This window comes from Chroicocephalus ridibundus, chromosome 16 (assembly GCF_963924245.1).
Source record: "Chroicocephalus ridibundus chromosome 16, bChrRid1.1, whole genome shotgun sequence".
Taxonomy (NCBI): domain Eukaryota; kingdom Metazoa; phylum Chordata; class Aves; order Charadriiformes; family Laridae; genus Chroicocephalus; species Chroicocephalus ridibundus.
This window is the reverse complement of record NC_086299.1, coordinates 8,813,264-8,839,609: the sequence shown is the minus strand read 5'-3', so window position 1 is coordinate 8,839,609 and position 26,346 is coordinate 8,813,264. Positions and strand designations below refer to the sequence as shown.

General features: G+C 58.0%; 4 protein-coding genes across 4 annotated transcripts; 1 reads left to right on the top strand and 3 right to left on the bottom strand.

The window, feature by feature from the left end:
• Positions 1–9,644: 9,644 nt before the first annotated feature.
• CAMK2N1 (calcium/calmodulin dependent protein kinase II inhibitor 1) lies at positions 9,645–11,497 on the bottom strand. The gene is made up of 2 exons (XM_063354055.1): positions 11,163–11,497; positions 9,645–9,954 (listed from the first exon to the last, which is right to left on the bottom strand). Exons 1-2 carry the CDS (start codon positions 11,320–11,322, stop codon positions 9,884–9,886), a joined length of 231 nt encoding a protein of 76 aa, XP_063210125.1. The 5' UTR covers positions 11,323–11,497; the 3' UTR covers positions 9,645–9,883.
• A 2,769-nt stretch (positions 11,498–14,266) lies between these two features.
• On the bottom strand, positions 14,267–17,604 carry MUL1 (mitochondrial E3 ubiquitin protein ligase 1). Its single transcript, XM_063354102.1, has 4 exons — positions 17,427–17,604; positions 17,233–17,320; positions 16,441–16,561; positions 14,267–15,596 (listed from the first exon to the last, which is right to left on the bottom strand). The coding sequence occupies exons 1-4, from the start codon at positions 17,544–17,546 to the stop codon at positions 14,867–14,869; spliced, it is 1,059 nt and encodes a 352-aa protein (XP_063210172.1). The 5' UTR covers positions 17,547–17,604; the 3' UTR covers positions 14,267–14,866.
• Positions 17,605–19,026: 1,422 nt separating this feature from the next.
• FAM43B (family with sequence similarity 43 member B) lies at positions 19,027–20,488 on the bottom strand. Its single transcript, XM_063353992.1, has one exon. It carries the CDS (start codon positions 20,145–20,147, stop codon positions 19,254–19,256), a length of 894 nt encoding a protein of 297 aa, XP_063210062.1. The 5' UTR covers positions 20,148–20,488; the 3' UTR covers positions 19,027–19,253.
• A 2,269-nt stretch (positions 20,489–22,757) lies between these two features.
• On the top strand, positions 22,758–25,448 carry CDA (cytidine deaminase). Its single transcript, XM_063353993.1, has 4 exons — positions 22,758–23,081; positions 23,425–23,536; positions 23,785–23,842; positions 24,604–25,448. The coding sequence occupies exons 1-4, from the start codon at positions 22,907–22,909 to the stop codon at positions 24,715–24,717; spliced, it is 459 nt and encodes a 152-aa protein (XP_063210063.1). The 5' UTR covers positions 22,758–22,906; the 3' UTR covers positions 24,718–25,448.
• Positions 25,449–26,346: the final 898 nt, after the last annotated feature.

The window sequence follows — 26,346 nt, the reverse complement described above, 5'->3', positions numbered from 1 at the left end:
GACCCAGTGCCCACCGGTGCCTCCCTGTGACCCCAAACTCCCAAGCTTTGCACCCAAAAATCAGCGAGCTCCGCGCCTGACAATCCTGCCGACCGCGCTACAGGGATGAAGTAGAAATACATATATATATGTTGGATTTTGTATATAAAAATACGCCTCTAGCTTCGCCGTGTTCTCAGGGGCGCTCACGCCGATGCATGGCAGAAGCCGACGGCGGCTGCTGTCAGTGGGTGCTGACACGGCGCAGAAATAGCTGCCGGCAGCCCCGCGTTTTCGCACGCCGCCTTCGCCGCCTCCCGCTGCTCTGCTTCACCCCGGCCCTGCTCCTCTTTGCAGGAAAACAGAGGGTTCGGCGGAGTTTCGGTGGCCCCACACATGCACTTGGCTAGGCAGCACCTTAATAAGGTTTATTAGGGGCAACCAGCCTGTCCTGGGGGCTGGGAGCTCTTTAAGCAGCTGGGATTTGGGCTCTTTTGGGTTGTTTTTCATTTCCGCTTCCTGCTCACACCCAGGGCAGCTGCACTGGTGGTTTATAATTTATTTATCCCGAAGGCAATATAAGGCGTGAGGGATGAGGAGGGCTGGGTGTGTGTCTAGGGGTCTGGGGGGCCTGACCCTGCCAGCGAGCCACGGCTGTCCCTGTCCTCTGCTCTTAAGGTGGCTGCTGTCCCCGTAGTGCCATTCCCCAGCCTACGCGAGGAAGGAGGATGGGAATTTGTTCCCTTGTGCTGCAAGGAGCTGGCATCACTGCCCCAGGGTCGCTGGTGTTTGTTTCAGCTCCGGGGATGCCTGTGGCTTGGCAGCGTTGATTTTGGGGGTTGCATTTAAATCAGGAGACTTCTCCACCCCGTGCAATGGCATTTTCTGGCTTTCTGTTTGCCATGCCACCTGCAAAGTCACCTTTGCCAGGGGAGCATGCGCTAGGTTGGGATACACGGGTGAGCACGAGTCCGGCAAACGCTTGTCTCCTCCATGCGCAGCCTCTCAGGAGGTCCCTTTAACTGTCAAAATCATTAAATCTCCTGAACGCACAGGTATCATATTGCAGATGTTCAAAAAGCTAAGCTAGAGGTGTGTGAGCTTCCCCTCCCTCCCTGTTCCTTAAATTAGGGGCTTTCTTGGCTTTGTTGTTGTTGTCGTTAACCCTTTCTGTGCACGAGGGAGGAGAGCAAGGGATGCGGGTAGTGTTTCAAACATACATGGGTTTGCAGGGTGGGAAGGCGTTGGGGCAAACGTTGTGTACTGGCTGCAGCCCCAACACACTGGTCTGGGGCGGGGAACACCCCTGGAAAATGTGATCGCGTGGGCTGTGGGGTATAAATCCCTCGGCAGAGGTGGTCTGGTCGGGGTGGCAAGTCCTCACAACCCTGTCTTGCCATGTGCCTGATGCAAGCTGAAATGAGCTGGTGCCAAAGCACCACGATGGGTAGAGACAACGTATTTTGGTACCTAAAGAAAGTGAGCCTCCCTGTGCAAATTGACCAGGGGTTTTGGCTATCCCTGGGTTGCTGATGGGACGCTGGTTTAAAGGCAGTGCTTTATTTCTCTGTGGGTGAGGGCTGGAAGCCGAAGGCTGATGCTCGCCCACATGCATGCTGCTCTGCAGAAGCTCCCTGGGAGCGGGTGATGCTGCTCCCAGCCTGCCCGAGCCCTGCAAAGTGCTTCCCCGTTGCACACCCCTTCCTGCTTGGTTAAAAGTCTTTAAAAAAGTGGTCTCGCCCTAGGGATACCCCCAGTCCCAGGGCTGAACGTGGAGGCAAGTGAGTGCTGGATGCTCTAGGGCTGGTGTGGGTGCTGCTCACTGGCTTTGGGGTTTTTAGCAGCCTTTCTCCTGGGTTTGAGCTGTGGTGGTTGAATTCCTCCTTTTTTGGGGTCTCCCCAGCAAGGGTGGTGAAGGGATGGGGTCGGTCATGCTGCAGGCCATCATGCCACCACATTTAGGGACGGCTCCGGCTGTGTGATGTCCCCACTGCAGGACCCACGGGACTCCCCTGAGGGAGACGGGCTCAGGCCGCGGGTCCCATCTTCAGGGCCATGGTCCCTGCTCACTTTTCCTCTCTCCTTGGGGCTGCACACACCGCTGCAGCTTATGCAAGCACCAGGCGCCTTGTGTAACTGGGCTGCAGACAGCGGGCACGGCCACGGGGGTGGGCGGCTGTGGGGGCCCGCAGGGACCCATCCGCTCGGGAGCATCTGTGCGCTGCCTGGGCTCTCCCTCCTGCCCACACCGTGCCCAGGTGCAGGGTTTTTCTGGCGTTCAGGGTCGTAGGATTAATTCTTCGGCATTTTGGGGCTGTTTGCTTCTGGGTAGAGTTGGGAAAGGCTGTAGCTGGGCTCCGGACTTTGCAGCCAGGCTGGGAATTAAGCCGGGAAGGCTGATAGACCTGGAATGTGCTGATCAGGGTATGTGCTGAGCGGCGTTGGCCTGCAGGGGCAGTGGGATGGGGGGCACCTCCCCAAAACCCCCAATGAGGCTGGCCTGGGGAGTGTCACTGGGTACCAGCCTCAGCCTCCTGGTGCACCAAGGTGCAAAGTTATTTTTTTTTATTAAACCCCGCTGTTTCGCTGTGCTATTTGTCCTTTTGAGCCCCCTCCTCGCCCCTACTTCCCCAGCACCCAATCTGGGGCCGAACCCATCGCTATGGAAACCAGTTGAGGATGCTGGGGATGCTACCAGGGGTCTCATCCTGTGCGGGGCCACTCACCTTCTGCTTTTCCTTAACGTGTGTCACGGGGACGGTGCGTTAACCTGGGTGACGAGTCTGGGGATTAACCTGGCTGGAGGTTAAACCCCGTGGGTGGTTAAAGCCAGCGGGCAGCTCGGCTTTGGACCGTGCTGGATCTTGCACACTGCTCGACTAAGCACACAGCATTTGTGTGCTGTAAGGTTTCTCCCCCTCCTCCATGTATTCATCCAGATCAGGTGAAAATAACCCCAGGGCAGCTTTCCAAAGGTGCCTCCTCCAAAATAAGTCCTGTTTCCTTGCTGTTTTCCATCCGGCTGGGGATGTTCTAGGATGCTGTGGCTTGGGAAGGGCTGGGACCAGATTGCACTGAGCTTTGTCCCAGTTCCGCCAGCACCCATCACCCCTCGCGATGCGGGTGTCCCAGGCACGGGGCCTCACCCTGTCACCTCAGACGGCCCTGAGCAGGGTCTCTGCTCTGTATCCACTTCCTCTGGCCATGACACAGGAGAATTAGTTGGTGCTCAGGTTTAAAAAGATGCTAAGCTGAGAAAATGCTAATTAATTAGAGCTAGTTGGAAAATCCTAAGTGCTTCCTTGCAGTTGCATCAGTGAGGACCTCCTGTGTGTGTGTCCCCTCCCAAAATACACATTTTTAAAATCTCCTTTAATGCTTCCCAGGCTTGGCTCTTGCAAGATGCTGGTGTGTCCAGCCCCATCGTTGTGGCACTGTTGGGGATTTGGGGATGCTGGGGGGTTAGGAGGGGGTGCCGCAGGCTGAGCCCCACCACATGCCTCTGAGTCACGGTGTATTTGTTTGTATTTGTGCGGGTTTGGAGCAAAAATGGGAAACAGGGAGCTGGGGGGGGGACGGGGGGGGCAAACACAGCCTGCGCCGGCCGGGCTGACTCAGAGATGGATCAGCCCCATCTCCGCACCCAGCGCCGTGACTCACCGCCGGGTATTTTGGGGTGTTATATCACATGGCCTGCTTGGGTTTTTGGTTGGGTTTTTTTTGTGTGTGTGGTTTGGTTATTTTGCTTTATTTTCTTTTGTTCCCCACCCTGGGAAAGGGCTGATGCTCCAAGCCATCCGTGCGAAGCTCCAGGGACCCTGGGAGATGCTCCCAGCAGCTGTTTTGCTCCCCTTTTTCCATGCTTGCTCATCAACAGCCACTCCATGGAAAGGGACAAGCGGGTTGGGAGGATGCCTAAAGGCCACTGGAAAGATTGAGGTCGGCAAAGCAACGAGCTCGTACGGGTGTCACACATGCAAAACTAATATGTATTAATAAATTGCAATGCCATAGCGCGGAGGGGAGCCCTAATTCCTCTGGTTTCCTTCGTATCCCCCACGCCGCATCGCTGGCAGGAGGCCGGGCGATTGCTATTGCAGGCGTATCCCGCCGAAACCCAGGGGAGAAACCGTCGCGGAAAATCTCCGGCAGGAATTCTCCTGCTGAGGCCAACGAGGCTGGGAACTGGGGCAGCCCCGAGAAAGCAGCAGCAGTCCTCACCTGCCTGCTGAGGGCGTGAAAATGCTCCTGGGTTGCAAAAACATGAGGCTGTATGGGCATCCCCACCCCCTCAAAAAATCAAATCCCCCCCCAGCCCCAAACCTTGAATATTTAACTGGGAAAACGTCGGCGGGGTTGCAGAGCCTGGTGCTTTGCTCAGGCTTGGTTTGTATTTGAGCATCTGCTTCTGCATTTAGCTCCAAGTGAAACTTTCCTCATTTTTTGGTGAGGTGTCTCCCACTTGTTATTGTAATGCAACAGTTTGACACCTTGAGCAACGTATAAATTAAGATGTCTGATGTTTCGCTTAGTCCTCATTAGCGGGAACAGCTGTTTATAATATCCTAGAAATTTTAACTCCAGGCTAAAAGAAAATAAGGAGCCTGGGGAGGCAGGGAGCTCTGCTTTCAGGGTCCCTGAGGCAGGCAGCAGGAGGGATTTGGGGGTTTTTTTTGCAGGATGCTCCCAAGGTGGGAAATGCCGCATCCTGAGAGCAGCTGCTTGACCCCCTCCAAAAACTTCCCGGTGAGCCTGGCTCCTCCGTGTGCTGGCCCAGGAGGGAAGCCACATGTGGGGCAGCATTTCCCTGTCCTCCAGAGATGTTTAGCTTGGGGCGGGGGGGATGCCTAAAAATCCTACTTAATGCTCAGCGTGGGCCTGGGCAGCTGAGTGACTTGACCGTATTTGAGGTGAGAAAAGTGCTTTCCCTGTCGCCCATGGGGTCCTGGGTTGGGGATATCCCTAGAGATCCTGATGGAGCTTGGGGATCAGCCATTTTCTGCCCTGTTTTCCCCCAATTTTGCTGCCTCTGTGTATTATATTCCCCCCCCCCCCCGATTTTATCCTTTTGGGTGCTAATGTTGGTATCTGAATGTCCCACGTGAATAAATGAGGTGGGATCACAGAGCCTCAGTGGCCTCTAGTGGCTGTGGGACAAAGAACCCAGGGATGGGGGACCAGCATCCCCCCAAAATCCCCCAAACGAGAAAGAGTTCGGGTCCACACCGCGAGAAGCCCTTCTCCCTGGGCGAAACCCAAAGGCACCGGGAAATTAAGGGAAAAAAAAACAAACCCGAAGGCCGCGTTTGATGGGGGAGCACCCAGCAGGAGGGTGCTGCACCCTACACCCCCCTTGGCCACCCCCATCATAGGGATGGGCAGATCTCGAGCGTGGGAGCGGACAGACACTGGCTTTTTCTCATCCTTGTGTTAAAAAGCGGAGGGGGGGAGAAATGGGAGTTCTTCCTGCAGGGCAAAAATTTTCCTTCATGTTTTTATCCATTTTCCATTTTGCTAAAGGATATTTTATGTTGGTAATGCCACAATATAAAACATTAACCACATGCGGTTGAAACCAGCAGCGGTCTCGAGAGAATGGATCAAAAAGGGGTTTGATCCCATTAAAATGACCAGTTTCACATCTTCCCCGCTGAAGGTCACTTAAACTGCCCCCTTCTGAGTAATTCTGATTTTTTAACAAGAAAAGAGGGAAAAACTGACCCCGTTTTCTTCCCCCAAACCGCAGCTTTTAGGGGTGGGATGGAGCGTCCCTGCCCTGCGCACGCTGCTCTGCAGCCCCCCGTCCCACGCCGTCCCTCCTCGCTCCCCCCATGATAAATAAATCACTTTGCAGGGGAGCGCTGGCCTAGTTTAACGTGCCCTAGTTTTGGTGGGGAGGGGAAAAAAAAAAAAAAAGAAAAAGAATAAAAAGAATATTTATTTTGGGTGGCTGCTACATGGGCGTCCTTTCAGGGGAAGCACTTGGGGGGGGGGGGCGGTTTGCCTGCTCCCCCGTGCTCTGCATTGCCCCGGCTGCAACCCACTGCCCTCGATTTTTTGGGGTGATTTTCCGTGGGTTGGTGCAAATTGCTCTGGTGATGCGGGAAATGGGTGGCGGAGGTGCTGATGCAGCCCCAAAATGGGCATCCGTGGCACTGAGCCACCCCCCACCCCCCCGCCCCAGGGCTGGCATCATCCCCGGGGGGCCTTACGAGATGCAAAGGGCTGGTGCCGCAATTGCTGCGGGGATTTAAAGCTCACAGAAAATGAGCGGCTTTAAAGATAGATAAAAATCCCCCCCACACCCCGAGCCCTGCCCTGGGCTCTTGGGTATATGGGGCTGGGGGTGGTTTTATTGGGGCAGCAAATGTTTTACCACCTTCCCCCCAGTGCCCAAATTCCCATGGTAATGGGATTAAAGCGCGTATTTGTGTGCGGGAGAGGGATTTTGCAAGCTGTCTGGGTGCCACCAGGACCTTTGCCCCTCGCTCGTCCCCCTGCCACCCCGCTTCTTCACGAAGTGCCGAGTTCCCTTCGGTAAATAAACCTGCAAATGCCTCTTTTAGTTTATCTTTTCCTCCCTTTTTTTTTTTTTTTCCCCACCACTGCCAAAACAAGCAGCCCATATGGGCCAGGGCTGGGTGGGTTTGGTTTTGGGGTTTTTTTTGCCGTTTCCATGGGGATTTGGCACTGGAGCTGCTGGGTGCTGTCTCCCCAGGGAGGGTGATTTTTCCTCTGGTCCCCGTAACCGGAGCCCGGCGGTGGCACCAGGCTCCCTGCCCGGCCCCAGCATCTCCTGGCCAAGGTCACCGGGGAGACCGTAGGCAGCCGGCCGCCTGCGTTGGGCCATCTGTTAAATAATGTATGCAATAAACTCCTGCCCCGTGGCCAGCTTAATCCTTAAATCCTCCTTCAGAATATCATCTCCCGGCGATGCGTGGCCAGGGGATCCCCGACTCGACATCTTTTTCCCCCTCCATCCATCCATCCGTCTATCCATCCATCCATCCTGCGACCTTCTCTTCTCGCCCCTCCATCCCGCATCCTCCCCGTAAGCGAGCTGGCCGGGCTCTCCTGCTCCATTATTTATGCGCCGTGCATGAAAGATGCATATAAAAGAGCGGTTTATAATTTAGCAGAATCTCCTCTTCTTTCAACCTCCCTTCCCCCTCTGGTGTCGGGCTTTCTCTGGCTCATTCCTGGCTTTTTCCGGGTGTCGAGGGGTTTTGGGGGGGCTCCCGGTGCCATGCATGGACCCCATCCCCGGAGCACCCCGTCTGGCGGTTTTGGGTTTCAGGGGGCGTTTGGGTGCTCGGAGGTTTATTGATGCCTGGGAGAAAGCGGGCAGTTGGGTCTGGCAGACCCATAGATCAGGTTTTCATGCGAAACAGGGGCTTTTTGGTAAACCTAATTAACCAAATGCCAATGGCCACATCCAGCCCATGGTTATGTGTCTTATGAGCCGCCCAGCGCCGCCTTCTCCATGGTTGCGGGATGTTCTGCTCCTCCATGGGCTCTGTCTGCGCTCCCCAAAGCCTGGGCTCACACCCAGAAGCCATTTGGGGCGAAACCCATTAGATTGGGGGGTGGGAAAAACCCTCCCGCAGGCCCATCTCGTGCTTCACAGCTGCATGGGGTCACCCGGAATAGAAAATTCCAGGACCAAAGGGTTGGCGGTGTCCGCAGAGGCCAACCCACGCGGCTGCATCCTCGGGAAAAAAAATAAAATAATTAGGGATTTTTTTTCAAGGGAGCACTTCAGGAAATCTCCCCATCCCATCCCGCACCCGTGAGAGGCTGCAGGGGTTAAAAATGGGAGCGCCGTGCAGACTCTTGCAGCCTTGGCACCCCAAAAAAGGGGGTGTTTGGGCAGCGCCGGTGGCCCGTCCCCCCCCCCCAGAAATTAATCAATCTGCCCCCCCCGGCCATCCCTGTCCACAGCAGCGCCAGCCCTGCTCGGCGGCAGGCTGCTTTTATTGCAATATGTTATTTTATTTGCAATAACCCCCCCACACACACCATCCCGGGGCCATGGTTCCCCTGGCGTGATTATTTTCTGCCCCCGGCACAAAGGTTTGCTCGTGCCCTAGGCCAGGAGCGATAATGGCTCTTATTAACGCTGCCAATGATTAACGACCGCGCTCACGGGGGAATGGGCCGGGATTTGGGTTTAGGCGAGGGGGGGGGGAGGCGACGTGGGGCTGAAAAAATCCCCATTTTCCTCAGACTTTCCCAGCAGGGAAGGGAACCTTTTTGGATCCCCATCCCAGCATTTCGGGACCTCGTGTTGAATTTTTTCCCTGGAATTTGGGCGTTTTCCCATTAAAAAACATAATAATCCCATAAATAAATATTAATTATAATTAATGATTCAGGGCGCAGCACGACCTGGGTCGCGGGGGGTCCGTGTCGGAGAGTGGCGAGGTTTTCCTGGGTTATTTTTGGGATGATTTGGGTGGATGGGGTGGGGGGAGGAGGATGCTCACGGCGCTGGGCCCCGGCCACCCGTGGGAAAGCACAGCAGATTATTTAAATATTATTTTTTTCTTTTCCATTTTGTTCCATTTTCCTTTTTTTTTTTTATTTGGACATTGCAGAAATAGCCCTGTGTAGTGGATAAAAGTGCAACATACACAATATTTAAGAAAAGGAGGAAAGAAAACCTGCCTTGAGGTCAGTCAGAGTCGCAAACAGAAACAAGAAACCGAGCCCTCACGCAAGAGGCGCTTTTTTTTTTCTTTTTTTTTTTTTTTTATACGCACATCATGCAAAAAGAGTTAAAAAGAAAGATTAGAAAAGAGAAGTCAAAGAAAACCCCACGAGAGATCGACCGAACCCTAGAAAGAGCAGAAAAACCCCCGAGCGCTGCTCGACTCGGGGAGGGAATCGCTGCCCTCCGGCATCTCCAAGTGTTTGGCACTCTTGTGATTACATTAATTCTTTTTATAGAGATATTTTTTTTAATACAGTCTATTAAAGAGAAGAAACTGCCACAATATAAGAAAAAAAAAAAAAACCAAACGAAATCACCCACACTACAGACCACATGGTAGTTAGAAAAGCCGAGCGTCCCCCCCACCCCCCCGTACATATAAAATCCGTCCCTTTGCTCACAGCAACCAAGAAGTACAAGCTTTAAAAAATAAACCAGCGATTCTTCCTCTAGGCCCTTCCTTTATAAAAGTTTTTTTTTGTTGTTTTTCCCCCTCCAGAACCTTAAAACGTGACTAAAAGGAAATATATATATATATATCTATTTTTTTTTTATATCATTTTCCAACATCCAAAGACATCAACATAAAAAAAAAAAAAATCCTAAGGAAGGGGATAGCGTGGTACATCCAAGTGCACGGATTCATTTTTGCAAGATTAAATAATGTAAACAAGGTGCCCGCTGGGACTGACCCTGGCCGGGGAGGGGGGGAGACCCCGGGGGCCGGATCCCCCCCCATCTTCCGCTGCCCCCTTTCCTCTTACCCCCCGATCTAACGCGGCGCAGGCTTCGTTCATCCCACCGCCACAAGAAATCCCGAGTAATTCAGCGCCGCGACGCCTCCGTCCATCCCTCGCGGCGGCCGGTCGGGGTGGGGGTTTTTTGGAGCGGGTGATTATTTTTCCAATTATTAATTAATTTTTTTTAATTATTATTTATTGTATTATGATGATTTATTTTTTTTTTTTTTTATTTGTCGCCGGGCTTTGTCTCGCTCGCCGCGTCTCCCGGAGGGGCGGGTGTGCTGCTGGGCGGTGGGGGATCGCCGGCTGGCGAGGACGGCTCTCCAGGTGCTCGCTCGCTGCGCTCTCGGCGGGGGGGTGCTTTGATTTTGTGCCGATAACCTGTGCCGTTGTAAACCAATCCCCCCCCGGCCCCCCCAGCCTTCAGCCGAGCGTCCCCAGGGGAGTTTTAAACACCAGGAGGGGCCTTTTCCGAGAGATTTTGCAGCACATCATCAATTCTATCATCTTCAATAACCACTGGAAAGCAAAAAAAACCAAAAAACATAACGGTGATGAATATGGTGCCGGTGTGGTCCCCTCGCCCAAGGTCACCCCAGGGTGGTGGTGGGCACCTTGGGGGGGGCTTGGGGGTGTCCCACAGCCTTGCTGCAGCTGGTGGCAAAGCCAGCATGGCGCCCCAGAGGGGAACCGGTACCCGGAGCACTGTGCCCTGTCCCCCGGGAGGGTCCCCAGTACCCTGCCCCCCAGCACGGTGCCTGGTGCCCTGTCCCCGGGGAAGGTACCTACGCCCCAGCATGGTGCCTTGTCCCCAAGGAAGGTCCCTTCACCTCTACACCCCAGGAATGGTCCCCAAGGCACCCTGGGAAAGGTCCCTGCTGTCCTACAGCCTGGCAAAGCGCCTGGGTCACGATGCCCTGTCCCCAAGGAAGGTCCCCACCACCCAACACCTTGGGAAGATCCCTGGGACATGATGCCTGACATCCCACAGGGAGCCTGGTGCACCGTGTCCTGTCCCTGGGGACAGTCCACGGCGTCCTGCATCCCCAGGAAGGTCCCTAGAGCACAATGCCTAACATCCCGCTGGGTATCTGGTGCACCGTGTCCTGTCCCTGGGGACAGTCCGTGGTGTCCTGCATCCCTGGGAAGGTCCCTGGGACATGATGCCTGACATCCCCACTGGTACCTAGTGCACCGTGTCCCGTCCCTGGGGACAATCCCCGGGAAAGGTCCCTGGAACACGATGCCCGACATCGTGCAGGGAGCCTGATGCACTGTGTCTGTCCCTGGGCACAGTCTGCGGTGTCCTGCATGCCCGGGAAGGTCCCTGGGACATGATGCTCAACATTCCGCAGGCTACCCGGTGCACCGTGTCCCGTCCCTGGGGATAGTCCCCAGGAAGGTCCCTGGGACACGATGCCTGACGTCCCCCAGGGAGCCCGGTGCACCATGCCCTGTCCCCGGGGACAGTCCGCGGTGTCCTGCATCCCCAGGAAGGTCCCTAGAGCACAATGCCCAACATCCCGCAGGGTACCCGGTGCGCCGTGTCCTGTCCCTGGGGACAGTCCGCGGTGTCCTGCATCCCCGGGAAGGTCCCTGGGACACGATACCCGCCATCTCCCCGGTGCGCCGCGCCCCGTCCCCGGGGATGCTCCCCGCTTCCCTGTCCCCTGCATCCCGGGGAGGTCCCGGTGCGCCCCCCCGGCCCCGTCCCCGCGAGCACCCACCTCTCTTGCTGCGGCCGATCTGCCCCAGCTTGGGGGGCCGCTTGCCCTGCCCGCCGGCGAGGAGGCCGTCGGGGCCGCGGAGGCGAACGGGGAAGGGCAGCTGCCCCACGGCGGCGTCCCCCGCCAGCTGCCCCTCGCCGTAGGGCGGCCCCTCCGACATGGGGGCGGCGGGGGGGGGCCCGCCGCCGCCGCCGCCCCCCGACAGCCTCCCGGGGCGCGGGGCCCGCGGGCCCGGGGCAGCGGCGGAGCGGAGCGGGGCGGCCGCCCCGTCACATCCCGGCCCGGCCCGGCGCTGCTGGCGGCTCGGCGGCTGCGGCGGCGGCTCCGGCGGCGGCGGCGATAGAGGAGCGGGAGGCGGGACCGGGCGGGACCGGGCGGGACGGGGCGGGAGCGGCACGGCCCCCCGGCCCCCCCCCTCCCGCCCCGGGCAGCGGCACCGCCCCCGGCGGGCTGCCCCACGCACCCCGGGGATCCCCGGGACTGCCCCACCGGCCTGCCCCGGGGGGCTGGAGCTGCCCCACAGCATCCCTGGGGAGCCCCGAGTTGTCCCGCAGCATCCCTAGGGATTTCCACAGCATCCCTGGGGAGCCCGGAACTGCCCCACGGCATCCCTGGGGAGCCCCACAGCATCCCTGGGGGGCCCAGATCTGCCCCACAGCCAACTCCTGGATAGCCCGAGCTGCCCTACCGTATCCCTGGGGAGCCCTACCGTATCCCTGGGGAGCCCCACATCCCTGGGGAGCCTGGAGCTGCCCCACAGCAACCCTGTAGAGCTCCAGCCACTCCTGGGGAGCCTAGGCTGCCCCGCAACCACTTCTAGGGGGCTCAGAGCTGCTCCACAGCATCCCTGCTGAGTGTGGAAATGCCCCACGGCATCCCTGGGGAGCCCTGAGCTGCCTCACAGCATTCCCAGGGCGCCCCACAGCCACCCCTTGTGAGCCTGTGGCTGCCCCATAGTGTCGTTGTAGAGCCTAGAGCTGCCCTACAGCAACCCCCAATGAGCCCAGGCTGCCCCACAGCTACACCTGGGGAGCCCAGAGCTGCCCCACAGCATCCTTGGGGAGCTTGGAGCTGCCCCACAGCATCCCTGGGGAGCCCAGCACGTGTCCTCACGGAGCATGGGCTCAGCCCCACATCTCTCCTGCAGAGCCCAGCAGAAATGAGCTGTCGTGGGGTCTCTCCATGGGGGCTGTAATGTGGGGAGTCGTTCTGGGTGCTCCTGGCTGTCCGTCCCTAGGACATGTCCCTGGCACAAGTGGAGAGGCGTGTGGGTCGCTGCGAGCTTCCTATGGGGTTTTCCCCACAGCATTGCTGCAGCAGTGTGGGCCGTCAGGATTATTGCCTTGCCAAGTGAGACGGCCCGGCCAAGGGGCAATGGGGAGGCCGGGGCTATTGTTTTGGTGCAGATTGCAACTATTTGAGGGGTTCAGGCATCCCTCGTGCATCCCCTGCAAAGCGCAGTGGAGGGGACAATGGGGACAGCAGGAAAAAAAACATGTTTGTGCCAGCAGATCTCTCTGAAAGCGGGAGCCCAGCTCGTTTTGGGGCTGAGCAGAATGGTGGCACTGGAAGGACAGAGGCTGGGACATGCTGCCCCGGGACTGCTCCCATCTCCAAACCCCTCGTTTGCCAAAATCCTTGGCTCTGGGAGCCGCACAAACCCCTCTCCCGCACCCCCGCACACCCCCGAGCTGTCAGCTCCTTACATAAGGTTGCGTCTACGCCCGAGATATCGCGGGGGAAAGCTCGAAAACAGGAGGCGAAAGGTAACGGGGAAAGCACAGCCTCCCCAAAAGTGTATTTTTAGGCTTCGCGTGATGGCTCCGTTCCCCAGGGAAAACGCCGAGGCTCAGGGCCGCATCCTGCACCGGTCTGCGGGGCCAGGGGGGGGGGTCGCCGTCCAGGGGATGGGGATTTTTGGGGTGGTTGGGCCCCAGGAAACCACAGCCGAGGAGGGAAAGGCAAAGCCTTTATAGGGCACAGGGAGCAATGGGCAGTAACGGCCACAAAAAAAAGCCTCTAAATATGATTTTTTTACAGCAGAAAGCCTTTTAAGAAAAGGAGTCGGGGTCACAGGTGGTCTGGATCTTAAATCCACGCTCTCGGGAAGACAGCAGTGTGATCCAGCAGGGAAAGTCTTGGGGCGTTCTTGATTTTTTTTCTTCCACGATGCACTTTGAGCCGCTGATAAGAGGAGATTTTATTTTCTGTCAGCAGCAGAAGGGCGTGAAGGGCAAGGCAGGGCGATAACCACGGGGAGAGGAGGGATGTCTCTGCCGGCAAGCTGGAATTTGGCTTTTCCTGCTGGGATTTTGGCTTTTCCCGCTGGGATTCTGGCTTTCCCTGCAGGCAGACAGCGCACAGGCAGAAGCATCGCTGCGACAGGCAGCCACCGCCATCTACAGCCGGCTGGATGTGTCCCCTCCCGGCGCTGGGGTGGCCCCAGGACCTGCTCCTTGGGCCAGCGGGTTTGTGCCACCCAACCACAGCGGCCTTCGGACGCTGCCCGGCCGGGCTGGTTAACGTTTAACAAGGAAACAACCCCGTTTCCTGGTTAAATTCAGCATTTTTCCTGGCAGGCGATGGAAGGGCAGACCCTTAAAGGGAATGTGAGCAGCTCTGCCTGTCTGCGGACATGGGGTCTTTCCCCAAATCCTGGGAATTTTGACTGTTCCCACTCCAGGCTCCCAAAACAGGGGCTCCCCCCCCCCCAAACCCTGTGTTCCTCGAATTCAAAACTCAGCTCTCCACGGCAAAGGTTAATTGAAGCGCCACTTTGGGTTTGTTAACCCTCTCGGGTGCAGCTACTGTACATGATTTACAGCAAAATGGGGGAGTTGGGGAAGGGAATTTTTCCTTTTCCATGTGAAAGTTTGGGGGTTTGGTGCCGCCTGTGTTACAGACAAGGGGACAGGCCGTCTGTCATGACAGAGCAGAGGGACGCGATCCCACCCCCCTTACCCCACCCTCCATCTCCACGCAACAGCGATTTACATTCCCCCGCTGCTGATCAGCGCAGCGTACAGCCCCCAGAGTGCAGAGGGGCAGCAGATCCCATGTCCCCCCTCCCAGAGTCACGTAATGATCCAAGACAAACACACTCTTCATCCTATTTTATTACTTTACATCCCATTTTCTATCCCAGCTCAAGCCACGTGCAGCCACAGCAGTTTCACCTCCCCATCCTGGCGTCCTGGTGTGATACAGTCACAAACCAATTCCGTGGATGATCCCAAAATTATTTGTGTTCACGCAACCCCCCTCCACAAGCTCTCTGAAAGCCCACCCCGCTCCGTCGGTCCCCGGAGCCAGGTGGCAGCGTTGCCCGAATCCTGCAGCCTCTGAGAAGCCGTAATACATATATTTTCCTTTTCTCCACATTTTTATAAGCCGGTTATTTCATAACGCAAACCCTGAGAGTCCAACTTTTAACAGAAGCGCTTGAAACTGCATCTCCCAGCCGAGCTCCCTTTGTGAGGAATCCTCGTCTCCCACCCCGGAAACCCTCCAGAGCGCGACATGAGCCCCGATCAGCCGGACCGTCATCATCTTTTAACACCCGGCTCTGCACCCCACTCGAAGCACCTCGCTCACTCCAGCTCCCTCCCCTTCCCCAAAATCAACTACCCAAGCAGCCAGGCGAGAAAACCCCTTTGCGAGAGACAGCTTTAATGCCAAAAACTCTCCCTCCCGGTCACAGAAATTTAACTATTGTATAAGGGCACCACCCTGGAGATGGCCTGCCGGCAGATCGGGCACTTTTTGGGCTCAGGGAGAGCCCGGTAACACTCCTTGCAAGAGCAAACGTGCCCGCACTCCAGGAAGACGCAGGATTTGATGTTGCTTAAACAGATGACGCAGGCATTTTTGAGCGTCTCTCCGCCCTCTGCGTTCATTTCACGCATCAGGCGCTCCTGGGCCTGCCGGAATTCATCCTGCATTTGCCTGAGGTGCTGCCGCTCACGGTGATGCCGGTATTGCTTCCGTAGGATGAAGAAGAGGACGGCGCAAGTGGCGAAACCAAAAACGACGGTCAGGATTTTCCAGAAGCGGACGTTGGATTCTTGTTTCTGCAGCAAGGAGTTGAAATCCACGCCACTCAGGTAGTAGGGCATGCCCTGCTTCGGGGGCTGCAGCTTGATGGTGGCATTATCCAGGACCAGCTCTCCCACCCCCGTCAGCGCTGTGCCCACCTTCAGCATCTGCTCCGTCTCCTGAATGCCCTTGGGGCGCTCACCGCTGATGTAGTGGCCGATGACATCGGTGAAGGACTGGACGGAGGGATGAAACTTCTCATACACCGTCTCCAGGCTGAGCTCGGCAGCGTCCAGCGGCTTCATCACCCTGACGGCGATGCCGGTGCCGTCCTCCTGAGGGACCAGGTCAAAGGGGGTGGTGTTGGTTCTCTGGTGGATGATCTTCTCGTAGTCATTCCTGGGGAAGGAGAAGGGGATAAAGCAAAGGCGAGCGTTAGTGCTTCCCCCGAGGCCAGCAGGGAAACACCACCTGGGCTGACCTGCTGGTTTTGGGGACTGCCAGCCGTCACCTGCCCTGAGCGAAGTTTTTTTGGATGGGACTCACTGGAGAGCAGTACTTCTCCCCTCATGGCACCATCCAGGTGTGCACGAGGCCTCTCTGCCCTTACTGCAAGAGTTCTGCGGTCCCCGCAGAAGCAGCGTGGGCTTCCCCCGTCACCGGGAAAGCGCTTCAGCCCACATAATTCCCCCCCCTCATCTCCCTGTGGCATACACAGCTGCCAGAAACCGCCCTGCGAGGAAAAGTGCTGCCTGTCACACAGGCAAATTTGATAAGCATTACCTAATTAGCCGAGGCTCGAAGAGCGTCACTGTGCTCTTGTTCCAGCAGCTTTCGTGGGGCAGGCTGCTCTTGGGACCATCCTCTGGTCCCCTGGGTGCGGGTATCACCCAAATCCAACTGAATTTCTGTTTCGAAGGTGCCGTTTTGCTCAGGAGATACCACCCTGTGGCCACCTCCATAATGACAACGTGGGGCTGTCAATAAATGCTCTGCCCACATTGGGTTACTCTACGTGCTCATTGTCTATGGCCCCTGTGCGAACTCTGAAAGCATACAGCCTGAAAACAGCCAAACGTGCCCCATTTTGGCAGCTGTAACAGGGCCACAGTGCACCGTGGGGTCCAGGTTTGGGGCACCTTCATCACTGTGGCCACACCTGAAGCCATCTCAGCATGTCAAACCCTCCGAGGGCACCTCAGCTGGTCTGAAAACCGGATGTTCGTGGGTGCAGGGCACGTACCAGAGGTGGGTTGTTCGGTTCCACACCATCTTGTGCTCCTGCAGCGTCAGGCGCTGAACGACGCCCTTGCAGTTCTCCACAAACTGGCTGCTGAGGGTGTCCTTAACAGACTGCACCACGCCTGAAAGACAAACCCGAACCGTGTGTGAGGTGCTCGTGAATCATCTGCTCCATTTCTTATTGCGTACAGCGAGTATGGGCAGTATCTGAACAAGATCTATTGGAGCGAGTCCAGAGGGGACCATGAGGATGGTGAGATGGCTGGAACCCCTCCGCTATGAGGACAGGCTGAGAGAGCTGGGGGGGTTCAGCCTGGAGAGGAGAAGGCTCCGGGGAGACCTTGGAGCCCCTTCCAGTCCCTAAAGGGGCTCCAGGAAAGCTGGGGAGGGACTCTGGAGCAGGGAGGGGAGCCATGGGATGAGGGGGAAGGGTTTAAAACTGGAAGAGGGGAGATTTAGATGAGATCTGAGGCAAAAATTCTTTGCTGTGAGGGTGGTGAGCCCCTGGCCCAGGTTGCCCAGAGAAGCTGTGGCTGCCCCATCCCTGGAGGGGTTCAAGGCCAGGTTGGACGGGGCTTGGAGCAACCTGGGCTGGTGGGAGGTGTCCCTGCCCAGGGCGGGGGGTGGCACCGGATGGGCTTTAAGGTCCCTTCCCACCCAAACCATTCTGTGATTCTAAGTCGGGGGAGGCTGAAGAGCCGACAGCCTGCGATTTGAGCTGCCAGGGTGGCCAGTGGCAGGCTGATAGGGGGGAGATGAGCCGCTGGGAATGAGACCCCTACCCTGTCCCTACCTTCGATGACCGCGTAGGGGACGCAGCGCCCCGGCGCCTCCAGCAGCACCGCCCGCAGCTCCCCGTCCAGCCGGACCCTCCTGGCGCCCTGCGGGGAGGAAAGGGGAGGCCGCGGCTCAGCCGACGGGACTAGGCCGCGGTCGGGGCCCGGGGCCCCGGCGATCCCCAAACCCCAGCGGGCCCCTCGCACCCACCTGGAGGCCGCGGGCGACGCGGGCCTTCTGCCGGTAGACGGAGTAGAGCAGGGCGGTGAGGGCGGTGCTGGCGGCCAGCAGCGCGGCCTGCACGGCCGAGGGCCGCCCGCCACCCTCCATCGCCGCCGTTACCGCGGCAACAGCCCGCCGGGCGCCGCGTGATGACGTCAGCCGCGCCAGTCTGGCCGGCGCCGCCGCCACCATAGAGACGCGGTCCTCCAGGGCGGGCCCGATCCGGCACGAAGGGTCCCGATCCCCCCCGCCCCACCTCGGAGCCTTGTTGGGGGGCCGGGGGAGGCCGAATCTCACCCCACAGGGCCTGGGATGGGGGAAGGCGGGCCAGACCCCGGCCCCACCGGGCTTTAGGGGGGTAAATCGCAGCGCCGGGGCCCTGGGGAGGGCAGCAGGCCAGATCCCAGCCCCCCCGTGGTCTTGGGGAGAGGGGGCCACGCTAAACCCTCGTCCCACAAGGCCTTTGAGGGCGATCAGCCCACATCCCAGCCAGTCCCCAAGATTATGGTAGCAGAGTGCAAAAATTGCCAATACCCCCACGGCCCCAGGGAGGAGCAGTTCCAATGCCCCCCCGCCCCGGGCCTTGGAGGGATGGAGGGCAGCTCCGATGCCCCCCAGGGCTTTGGGGGGGGCAGCTCCAATGCTCTCCCCAGGGCCTTAGAGTTGGGGGGGGAAGCCCAAATCCCAGCCACTCCCCAGGATTATGGTAGCAGGGCCCAAATCCCAATATCCCCCCAGGGTGCAGGCAGCTCCAATGCCCGCCCCCCCCCAGGGCCCTGGACTGGGGGGAAGCCCAAATCCCAGCCGCCCCCCCCCTCCCCCAAAGCTGGGGGGTGTCAAGCCAAAGCCTTTCTCCCCTGGGCTGGAGAAGGGGGAAATCTGCCCAAATCCCAGCCCTATAGTGCCTTGGCCGGGGGGGAGTTTACACCCCCCACCGGGATGTGGGGCAGCAGCATCCCATGGCCCCCAAGGCCCCCGCCACTGCAAGGACAAGGCTCAGTGTGGGGCCGTGGGGACGCAGCCCCCAGCCCCATATTATAGGGTCCTCTGCAGCCCATGCAAGGCTACGGCCAGGCTGGGATCAGGGTGGGGGACACAGGACCCTGCTTCCCCCCTCTCTCCCTTTGCCGTTGCTTATTCTGGGAAAGCAGCAGAAGGGGAGGAAAAAAATAGTATTTTTGAGTAAATTATTGGTGCTCATGGCCTTGGTGCTGCTTTTGGGGTGAGCGGTGGGGGCTGCAGGCAGGCCTTGCTCCCCGCCGGGGGGCCGAGGGGCCAGACCCCCATGGCAGCCTCCCCGGCGCGGGCGGCCTTGTGCCCCCCCCCCCAGCTCTATATTTAAAAAAGCAAGTTGCCATGACTACGCGGAGCGGCTCTCGCCAGCCCTTGGTGCCGCAGGGAGGGTGCAGCAAGAGCCAGGGACCCTGCAGCCCCCCCCCCTCAGCTTGGCTTCCCTTGCAAGGGGTAAATGCGATATAAGCCCCCCCAAATTCGGTATAAACCCCCCCAAACTGCCTCGGTGCTTAACTCTTCCTCTCCCATTGTCCAGGGCTCGGTCCAGGCGAGACACAGGCGCCGTTACACCACAGAAAACACACATCGACTTTATTATGGCCGCTGCGGAGGAGGCACAAGAGCAGGTTCATGTGGGGGGGCCGGGGGGGTCCCCGGGGTGCAATCCCCCCCACACCCAGGGGTCTTCCTTGCAAACAAAGCCGCCATCTCATCCAATTCGTCCCCGTGGAGGGTCCGACTTCGGCTTGGGGTGCAGGGAGGGCATGTCATCCCCGAAATGGGGTGACCCACCGCTGCGGCTCAGCACGCCAGGGGCCGGGGGCCGCGCAGGCTGCACCCCCGCATCTCCCTGGCCAGCCGCAGCACGGCGGTGGGACCCCCGTCCCCCAGGGGTGCCCCGGTGCCGAAGGCCACCTCCTCCTCCTCCTCCTCCAGGATGGAGCTGAGGCGGGGGGCGCAGCGGGCCCTCTCGGCGGGCGGGCGGTAGGGACACTTGGCGTTGAGCAGCCTGCGGAGGGGCACCAAGGGGACGATGGCGTCGCCCAGGAGCTGCTGCTGGACGTGACGGAAATCGTTCTGCCTCTTAAGGCGTTTGAACTCATTGAAGGCAGAGGCGGAGGTCTGGTAGAGGAGCAGGGCCATGGCACGCGCCTTGTCGGCTTTGGAGACCAGGACGGCGTGGCAGCGCAGAACCACCGCCTTGTTCTTCACCTGGTGCCGGTAAACCCAGGCGAAGACCTTGGGGTGCCGGCGGTCGGCGGCGCAGTAGGTGATGCGGTGCAGGAGGTACGCGTGGCCCGGCCGGCGGGCTCCCTTCTCGCAGGGGGTCATACGGATGCCTTGGGGTCCCAACGTCAGCTTCATCTTGGCCCCGCCGGCCCCCGCATCGCTTTTAGCCCAGATCTTGCCCACCGCCTCCTCCGTGCAGCCCTCTCCCTTGGCGTGCAGGGTGACGGCGTTGCCCAGGTACCGCACTGTGTACGTCGGGTCCTCCTTGTTCAGCTCCACTTTCTGGCGTTTGCCGCGGAAGACGCTGCCCAGCCGCTCAAGCGGGCAGTCGGGCAGGAGGTCCGGGCAGGAGCGCAGGAATCCGGCCAGCAACGCGGCGTAGCTCAGCCCCGGCCCCAGGCTTTTGCCTTTGCACTTACGTTCGTTTTCCACCAGCACAAACTTGCTCCGGCGCCAGGGCAGCATCTCCGCTCTGCCGAGGGGCCCCCCCCGCACGCTAATCCCAGCCCTGCCGACCCCCTTGCGAGCAGAAGGGTGACCCCCCCACCCTGGACCCCCAAAACTGGGGGGTGCCCCCGCACCCCCCCACGCAGGGGGGATGCCCCTACCCCGGTGCGGTGAGATGCAGCTGCCCGTATCCGATGCCGGTTGCCCAGGGAAGGATGCGGAGCCGTTTGGCCGAGGATGCCGCCGCGTTCCGGCTGCCGCCTGCGCCTGCTGCGGGAGAGACGGCGGCTGCGGGGAGGCAGCTCTCCGTGGGCTGCTCCACCTCCCCGCGACGCCGCGTCGCCCTCGGTTCACGCTCAGGCAGGGAAAGAAAGATGCTGGTGTAATAAAGACATCCCCCCCCACCCCCCCGCCACCGCAGCAGCCAGACCCCCAGCACCAGCGCCCACCCACGCCAGGGGAAATTAGGGCAGGATCCAGGGGGAGAATTTTTGGGAGGGTCAGACATCAGATCCTAACGCCGGCGCGAGGAAAGAAGGGGGTTTTCCCCGAACTCGAGCGCTGCACGAGGGGGTACGCTGGGGTTTGCAGATCCTGCAGGTTTGCTCACGTTTTTTGCTCCAGAAGCCCCATTTTTCCCTGTTTTCAAGCCAGACAGGTCTTCCCTCTCGGGCTGAGCTCTTGGCTTTTAACCTGTTGCTTTTAACTCTGGCCGGGGCCCTGGGATGCATTCTCTCCAGGGAAAATGAAATGCCATTTCAGAGCAGCACAGCCCGGGAGGGGGGATTTTTGGGGAGCGTTGCGGGGTGCCTGCGAGATTTCAGCCCCGCTGTGGAGTCTGAGGCTGTTTAGGATTCAGGTCCTTTGGCTCAAACCCTGATGTCCACTTTTTTTTACCACCTGGGGCTTTTTGTGGGTGCAGCAGGGAGACCCTTGGGCTCGGGGACCCACAAAGATGCTCTGGCTGCCTTGGGATTAAAAAATGAGGAGGAGAAAAGGGTAAAATAACAGTGTGTGCCCCCATTTTTAGTTCATTTGGGGAGGAAGATCCCAGCAGGGTGTTGCAGGGAGCGGGAAGCCATTTCCCAGCAGCTTCCCAGCTTTTCTATGGTTTGAGCGAAGCAACTGCAACCTTAAAATAGCTGCTTCACAGGCAGGCAGCGCCGGCCCCGCTCCTCTCGCTGCCACGGCCTCGCCAGCCTCGTAGGTTTTTGCAGCCAAAACAATAAAAAAATACAGGAGTTTGGGTGGTTTTCAGGTTTTCTGCTGCGGCTCGGGGCACACGGTTTGCTCCTGGCACCAGGATGGTTTCGGGGAGGTGGCAATTTGTGAATTAGTGGAAATGGGGAAGGTTTCTGTCCACACCAGCCTCTATCTCTTGTTGTTTCTGTTCTCACCCTCATCGACAGAGGTAAGGACTCGTTATTTAATTGTGTGGGGTTCGTATCAACAGGGCAGGTTTAAGTCCTCCCCGAAAGCTCGTTTATTTATAGATCCCCCATTATTTAGGAGGGGGGTTCCCTTGCTCTGGTCTGCTCCCGCGGTGCCTCCCACCAGCTGCCCTGGGGCTGGTTTTCCTTTTCTCTCCCAGGTTTTGGGGGGGCACGGGAGCATCTGCAGCTCATTTTAGATCGGAAAACAAATGGAATTTACACTTCAAAAGCTGATTTCAGTGCTGCTGATCCCTCCTCTAGCTGTTTATTGCCTTGACTGACTGCCTTCGCAAGTAGCTAACTGTTGTCATTAGGTTCCAGGGTGAACAAGCACCTGAACAGCGCGAGGAAGGTAGTTCTCCTGGGACAAAACTGATCTCAGCATCCCGGCTTTGATTCTGGGGTGCCTGTGGTCCTCTCGCTGCCCTCTGCTCCGTTCTTAGCTCCTGGCATTTGTACCACATCAAGAGGTTGCTGCCAATTCGGGTGCCGCATCGCAGCCTGTTGCGGCTTGTCAGCAGCCACCCAGCACCAAGATTTCCTGGTAAAGCCGTCAGGTAAGGTCAAAATCCTCCCCAAATCCAGCAAACTGGACAAAAATCCCAGTGATAAATGAACAGGGGCTGTGACATCCATCCTTGCAGCTGGAATGTGGGGTATTAGGCTCCTCCAGCAAGGGGAAAAATAGAGATATCTTTAATTAAAGAGCAATTTGTTGATCAGCCTGGCATCCCAAGAGACCTTTGCCTTGCATGGGCTGATTCCCATGGAAGAATTTGGGCTCGAGCAGCACGAGGGCATCCTGAAACGGGCTTTTATCGCCTCCATCTTCACCCAGCTTTCCCTGCTGCCTGGCAGCCTGTAAGTGAAAGACCCGGGAAAATGTGATAGAGGTGTGTATTTTTTTTTTTCTATTTTCAATCAAATTAATTTATTTATTTTGATCTCCCTGATCAGGAGCTGCTGTTCCCCCTGCTCTTCCCCCAGCAGTGATTTAACGACATTTTTCCCGTGGAGCCGCGCAATCAGTTTTCAACTGGGGAGGAAAAAAAAAACCACCGCCGAGGCGGCGGCGGAAAAATGCTCTGTCGGGACAGAGAAAAGAGGAGATAAAAAAACCACAGACACAAAAAAGGAGGAATTGGAAGAAATGCGACTGCAGGTGGGGAGGAGACATGGGATCCCCTGAGCCCGATGCTTTGCGGGTCAGGGCTGTCCCCAGGGATGCTGCCCGGGGTTCGGCTGCGTGCCGGGGCGTTATCCCGGCGGGGCCGGCCAGCCTATTTTTCCAGGCGAGGAAATATTTAACCGCAGCGTCAGCGAGCAGGGCAGGCGGGTGCAGGCATGGAGGGTGGCGGGCAGCGCCCGGCCCCCTCTGCCCCCCCGGGCCAGCCCCAGGGTGAATCCCTGCAGCTCCTTCTGCACCGCAGCCGGGAGGCCAAAAACTGTGCCTATTGCCCCTACAGCCGCTTCCCGGTGGGCGCCGCGCTGCTCACCGCCAGCGGAGAGATCTTCTCGGGTAAGCCAGAGCCGGCCGATCCCCCCCTTTAAGTTTTGGGGTCCCCCATGCAACCCTTTGGCCATGCGTGGGGGTGCAGAGGGGTCAGCACAGGGTGCTGGTGTCCCCCCCCCCCGGCTGCCTCTTGGCAGCCACCATCCCAAAGCGAGCCAAAGATCGCGGCGGATGGGAAAATATGGGAAATAAATAGTGGAAGCAGGGAATGCGCTGGCGAGAGCCTGGGATTGGGCGGCGCACAGGGAATACGGCTTTTTTTTTTTGAAAATTCCTCCCAAAAAGTCACCCGGAGGGAAGCTGGGGGGGGTTGAAGGTGGCTGAGCGGGTGCTGGGGTCTTCCCCGCAGGGTGCAACGTGGAGAACGCCTGCTACAGCCTGGGGGTGTGCGCCGAGCGCACCGCCATCCAGAAGGCCATCTCCGAGGGACACACCAGCTTCAAGGCCATGGCCATCGCCAGGTAAGGGCGTGCTGAGAGCTGCCACGGGGGGGGAGCAGCAGGAAAAACCCCAAGGGGCAGTTTCTGCTGCAGCAACCTGAGCATTTGCCGGGGTGGGGGGCGGGGGGAAGGCAGGTTTTTGCATGGTTTTTTTGAGGAACTGGGCAGGGAAATCTGGTGTGGCTCTATTTATTGGTGGATGAAGGTCTTCTACAGGTGTTCTCCCCCCCCCGCCAGAGACTGAGCTCTGTGCCCTTCTCCTTTGGCAGTGACATGGGGGACCACTTCATCACACCCTGCGGTGCCTGCAGACAAGTGATGAGAGAGGTGAGGGTTCACGCGGGCGCCCCGGGTCCCCTGACCCCAGGCATCGTCCCCTGACCCCAGGCATCATCCCCAACCCCAGGTGTCACCCCCTGACCCCAGGCGTCACCCCCTGACCCCAGGCGTCATCCCCAACCACCAGCACCTCCCCCAAAACACCCAGAGGTGCAAAGGCGGGGTTGCAACCCCCAGCCCCAGCCCCAGGGTAGGCTCTGGGCTCCTCAAATTGCCCTATCCACTGGGAAAGGGGTAGTCCTCCCTGTCCCATGGGAGCGGGTGTCCGGTGGTCATTCATTAACTCGCCCTCCCCAGGGGGTTTTATTCCTCCTGGGAGCTGCTGGGTGCAGAGTTTGGCCCCGGAGCCGTCGCCCCAGCTCTGCCAAGCCTGAAAACGGGGCTTTTCCTGCAAAAGCTGAGTTCCCCGCAGAGCCCATCCCGCTCTCGCCTCCCTCCTCCCCGGGGGCACCCTGGCACCCGCAGCCTGTTTTTTGGGTGGTTAATATTTAATGGGTCGTGGGGCTCGGCTCGAAGGCTGGATTCATCAGGTTCGCAGGCACCGGGACTCACCCTGGCGGGGGGCAAAAACACAGGATCTGAGCCCAAAATACCTATCGGGGCAGACGATGCTGAAAAGCCGCCCCAAAATACACGCAATAGAGGGGGATGTTCGCCACGAAACCAGCCAAAAAAAGGGTTATTTGAATAATTTGAGGAAGAAGCGCAGGTTTTGCATCAAGGCACTTCTTCTCCCTCTTCTCCTCCAGTTTGGCACGGACTGGGACGTCTACCTGACCAAAGCGGACGGCACCTATATCGTCAAGAAGCTGGAGGAGCTGCTGCCACTCTCCTTCGGACCCGAGGACCTGAAGAAGGTGTGAGCAGCGCGGCCGCTGGCGGCCTTTGCCCTTCGGCAGCAGGGGAGGATGGTTTTCCCCAATTTCCCCAGTGTGTAAGCGGCTTTTTGGGCACGATGCAATGGGAAATGCGTTTATAGTGTTAAGTTACCCATTCCTCTCACTCGTTTTCTGATTCAGCGCTGATTCGCAGACACCGGCCCCACCTCACCCCAGGGAAATGGCGAAATCAAATTGTAGAAATTCCCTGTTATTAGAAAAAAAGTGTCCAGATATCGCTGTAGGCGAGGGGGGAGATCGCAGGCAGAAAAGGGTTTGATGCACGGCTCAAGCTTGGGCTTGTTGGTCCAGAAATGACTCCCGAATAATGCAAAATCATTGCTTGGGAAAATGCTGAATTCTTCATCTCTAAGGGACAAGTGAAAGTGAAAAGCTCCATCAACCCCCTCAGTTATTAATAAGCCAATTCCAATTAGGCGATTTGCTGGAGCTGGAGGGTTATCACGCTGAGCGTGTCCTTTGCTCCTTTCTCTCGGGCTTGTTTTTCTTCCTTTTATTCCGTTTGTGGGGATGAAGGAGGAGTTTGGGGGGGGCTTCTGGAGAGTTTTGTGTCTCCAGAGTAATGCCGTTTGCTGATTGTACTATTTAATTATGCACAATGAAAAATGAACGTGTTAACATTTCCGAACCAGCGCAGGGTTGGGCATTAGTGCCTACGCCCAAGTGAAATAAAAGCAGCCCTGGTTTATCTCCTGCATTTGCAGCAAAATGATGAATCACAGGGAAGGGGAAGCGGGGCCCTGGGGCTGCCCCGCTGCCAGGCAGGGCAGGGGGGGACGCTGGCGGCGCGGACAGGACACGACCAGGACATGGCATGGTCCAAAGCGCTGCTGCCCACATGGCTAGTGTCCTCCTGCCCTCCCTGGCCGTGTCCTGCTCTGTGCCCTGCTCCATGCCCTGTGTGCACTGGGCTGTGCCCAAGGGTCGGGGTTTAACCCCAGCTGGCAACTGGGACCACGCAGCCGCTTGCTTGCTCCCCACCACCCCCGGCAGGGTAGGGAGAAGAGGGAGAAAAGGAGGGGAAAAAAACCCTTGTGGGTTGAGACAAAGACAGTTTAATAGAACTGTAATGGGAGAGGGAAATAATAATAGTAACAACAATAATAATAACACTATAAGAATTATTATTGTTACTATAGAATCACAGAACGGTTCGGTTTGGAAGGGATCTTAAAGCCCATCCAGTTCCAACCCCCCTGCCCTGGGTAGGGGACACCTCCCACCAGACCAGGCTGCTCCAAGCCCCATCCAACCTGGCCTTGAACCCCTCCAGGGATGGGGCATTGACAATAATAATAATAACAATGCTAAAAGAATATATAAAATAACACAACGTGCTCTCACCACCCCGTGATCGGTTGCCCAACCCATGCGGAGCAGCAATTGCAGATTCCTCCCCCACCATTATTTCTATACTGATCACGACGTCTGCGGTATGGAATATCCCTTTGTCAGCTTGTCCTGTCTATGCTCCCTCTCAGCTTCTATGGGAAGCTGAAAAAGTCCTTGACCTAATATAAACATCACTTAGCAACAACTAAACCAATATGTGTTGTCAACGTTCTTCTCATACTAAATCCAAAACACAGCAGC